This window comes from Solenopsis invicta, unplaced genomic scaffold, assembly GCF_016802725.1.
Source record: "Solenopsis invicta isolate M01_SB unplaced genomic scaffold, UNIL_Sinv_3.0 scaffold_750, whole genome shotgun sequence".
NCBI lineage: Eukaryota > Metazoa > Arthropoda > Insecta > Hymenoptera > Formicidae > Solenopsis > Solenopsis invicta.
The window spans coordinates 8,128-12,606 of NW_024105357.1; the positions used below are offsets into that span (position 1 = coordinate 8,128).

General features: G+C 26.6%; 1 protein-coding gene across 1 annotated transcript; it reads left to right on the forward strand.

The window, feature by feature from the left end:
• Nucleotides 1-1,144: 1,144 nt before the first annotated feature.
• LOC120360026 lies at nucleotides 1,145-4,293 on the forward strand (the record flags this gene model as incomplete). The annotated part of the gene is made up of 5 exons (XM_039459556.1): nucleotides 1,145-1,231; nucleotides 1,466-1,787; nucleotides 1,931-2,152; nucleotides 3,321-3,380; nucleotides 4,207-4,293. Coding segments are annotated over exons 1-5 (778 nt in total), but the record flags the coding sequence as incomplete, so codon positions are not given.
• Nucleotides 4,294-4,479: the final 186 nt, after the last annotated feature.

The following is a 4,479-nucleotide window of genomic DNA, read 5'->3' on the forward strand; positions in this document are numbered from 1 at the left end:
ACATTGTAAACATAAATACAACAAAAAAATACAACAGAACAAAAAGATGTAAAAATCTTGAACCTTATTATATAACTAAAAAAGTGTATATTTTAAGAAACAAATATAAACAGAGAACATTTTTATACATATTATATTTTATATATTTATATTTTTTTATTTACAGTACACTTTTTATATTTGCAATATAAAAATGGAAATAATATCTGGGAAAAGAAAGGGCAGTTATTTGTATGTATATGAGGGATATACATATAATATTGATAAAAGATACAATTACATATATCGTTGTGCAGAAAGACGTAGTACAGCATGCAAAGGTGTGCTAATTAAAGAAAATGAAAAGTTTATTTTAGATTGTAAACACAACCATTCAAGCGAGCCTTATATAGCTGACATTTTTAATTTAAAAAAAGAAATGATTCAAATGTGCAAAGAAACCACTATGACAAACAAAGAAATATTTGATACTGTTTCTCGAAAAAATCCAAAAGCTGCAGCTTTTATTTCATATAATGCTATGAGAAATCAGTTATCAAGAGAAAAAATCAAAATGCGTCCTTCATTACCTACAAACGTGTATGAGCTTGACAGTTTGCTTCGAGGTTATGAACCTACAATAAATATTTATAAAGGCTGTTATATCTGAAGATAACAAATGTTCCTACATGTTTACCACTGATAAGATTCTAAAAATATTAGAGAAATGTTCTGAAATTTTTATTGATGGTACATTTTCTGTAAGTATTAATCACTAGCATTTTATATTTAGGATTAAAGAATATTACTTTTTTGGAATATTATTTGTAGATAATTATAATTGAGGAAATATTATGTTACAGTCATATATAAATATATATTCTTTTAGGTTGTACCTAGAGTACCAAGCTTTGCACAACTATTTTCATTACATGTGCGGTACATGGATAAGATATTTTGATTTTTATGACAAATGATGATTATTAATTCCATATGTACTTTTATTTTATACGTACTTTTTTAAAAATGTTTTCCCATTTTTTTTTAGGGTATTGCAGTATTATTTATTTTGTGTGAAGCCAGAACACAATTAGTTTACAAAGCTATATGGAAAGAAATTATAAAATTGGCGCCTGATCTACAATGTAATTTACGTTTCATAATGATGGATTATGAAAAAGCCTCGATGAACGCTGTCCATGAACAATTTCCTCATGCATCTCTACGAGGCTGTTGGTTTCATTACTGTCAAGTATGTCAAATACTTATTATTAACAAAATTATTGGTTGAGATTACTTATATTATTTATTTCTAATATTTATGTAGTATTTTAAAAGTTTTGTCATTTATATGTAAAAAACATGCAAAAAAATAATTATCTATTAATAAATTATTTAAAAAACGTTTAAACATTTATGAAATATATTATTACATATTGTATTATTTATATTTTATTAATTATACATTTTATATTTACTTTTGTAGGCTGTTCTTAAAAAGTGGAAACGATTAGGACTTTTAAAAGCACCACGTAAAATAGTATCCATGGCAATGACTTTAGCATTAGCACCATCAGAAATGTTTGCAGAAGGCTTAAACATTATGCAGACAATTGCTGATGAAGAATCTGATAATTATCCTAATATGTTGGTCTTTATGAAGTATATGAGAAACACATGGCTTCCAATATCGAAAAAAACAAGTGTATATGGATGCCCAATTAGAACCAACAATATTGTAGAATCATTTCATAATATCATGGCGCAAAAGATGCAAACAGTTCATCCAAACCTTTGGATATTTTTAGGTATTTCTTCTTAGTTTTATTTTAATATATAGTATAAACACAATATATTATTACAATATACATACAATGTATTTTAATATAATATAAAATATATTAAATTTTTAAATGTTTATATTTTTAATTAAAATATTACATTTTTATAGATAATATTTCTAAATTAATAACAGATCAAGAAATCAACTACAATCGTTTGTTGAACGGTCTACAAGTAACAAGAAATCGTTGTCGATTCACTAAATATAAAAATACAAGGATACAAGAAGCACAAAATTATTTATCTACCGGTATCTACTCATTGAAAGAATTTCTGCTGATATTTGATGTGGATAGCGGACGTCAGCAAGACGAAATGGCATTACTAATAGGTAATTATTTATATACTACCATTTTTATTCATTAATAAAATATCTTAATTATGTATACATATCTATGTCTACAAATAGTATTATATATATATATATAAAATTGCGTAAACTGATTATATATATATATATATATATATATATATATATATATATATATAATTAGTTTACGCAATTTTAAAAGTCCGAATGTTTTCACTTTTTTTAGAACAGTCTGTAAAAGTAAATATAAAAGTTATGCACGTACTCGTGTGTGTGTGTGTGTGTGTGTGTGTGTGTGTGTGTGTGTGTGGGTGGGTGTGTGTGTGTGTGTGTGTTGGTGTGTGTATGTTTACTTTTATAGGCTGTTCTAAAAAAAGTGGGAACATTTGGACTTTTAAAATTGCGTAAACTGATAAAATAGCGTATAATTCTATGCATTTAATATACTACTGTGTCCAAAAAGTAAGGTGACATTGCATTTATTTCGAAAATTCTTTATTTATTCTTGCAAATCAATTTCGTCCCCTTCAAAGTAATCCCCCCTGATATAATACACTTATTCCAACGGATTTTCCAATCTTCGAAACAGTTGTAATAATCGATTTCAGGAATGGCCTTTAGCTCCTTCTTCGCAGCGGCTTGAATCTCTTCTATCGACTCGAAACGGTGATTCGTGATTTTTTAACCAAAAACTCGACTAATATCGTTCCACAACCACCGTATTCACCTGATTTGGCTCCATGCGACTTCTGGCTATTCAGCAAACTCAAGCAAGTCGATAGAAGAGATTCAAGCCGCTGCGAAGAAGGAGCTAAAGGCCATTCCTGAAATCGATTATTACAACTGTTTCGAAGATTGGAAAATCCGTTGGAATAAGTGTATTATATCAGGGGGGATTACTTTGAAGGGGACGAAATTGATTTGCAAGAATAAATAAAGAATTTTCGAAATAAATGCAATGTCACCTTACTTTTTGGACACAGTAGTACATATGCACCAATTACTCTTTTTCTGCAAATAATAAAATTTATTTAAAATTATGTAAACTATATATTATATAAATGGTGTGTATTATATATAAAATGTGTATGCGCGTGTGTGTAAATATTTTGTACAATTTCTATGAATAATTATCTTGCATAATTTCATATTACTTTGTTATTTCAACTTTTCATGTTAAATTTTATAGACGATAATGACGATGACGAAATTTGTGCTGATTTACATACAGAAGGAGCTATAGATGAAGGTAAAATTTAGAGATAATTACTAGTTAATGATAAATAATGTTTGTCGACTGTAAAAACAAAGTTTTCTATAACTATTTATATATGAAAAATAAAATATTTTTCTTTTAATTAGTGCCAATTAATAACATTAAAATTACACAACGAAATATCCGACGTCGAAAACGAACTCGGAGATGCACGTATAATTCCAATGAACTCGAAGGTAACAATATTATTTGCTTTGTTTAGATTCGTAATAATATAGAGATTGATTTATAGTAGATTTTTTAAATTAGTTTTATAATATAAACATATATTTATAGTTTGTTTGTGTATTTAATATTACTTTAAGTGTGACTTTTAATCATTTTAAAATCTCATCCAACCAATAAATAATCATATAGCACTTTAAGATTGCTTAAAAACGATTTTAAATATGGGAACAAGCTATGAGTACGAACATAAATCACTTATATGTTACTATTAAATTGTTTTTATAATAACACAAATTATTAATTATACTAGTTTTAAATTTTGTATATTCTTATATATTCTTAATTTTTTATATTCTTATACTGTATTGTTGTAATCATACAATATAACAAAATAATATAAGAAATTAATGACAAGAATGGAGGCAGCAGAAAATAAGCGTAAAAGTATATATATATATATATATATATATATATATATATATACATATGTGTACATACACAACACACGCGCGCGCGCACGCACGCACACACACACACACACACACACACACACACACACACACACACACACACATATATTATTATTAGAAATAAATATTTTTCTAATTATTTAAATTTTCCATTTCTGTAGTTGCAACTATTGACATTGAAGACAAAAATCAAAGCACTAGTTCTCTTTCTTGTTCAGAAACTAACAAGAATAAAAATAAATTGGAAGGTACGTGTACTTTTTATTTCTTAACTTAAAATTGTTTGTGTTCACAAATAACTTTTTTCAATAAGGTATAATATATTATTAATGATTTAAAAAACTTTTTTTAGTCATAACTCCAGCTAACATCGATTGTATTATTGAAAATTCTTATGCGTTGGCAGAAAATACTATATATGATAGTACGACAGA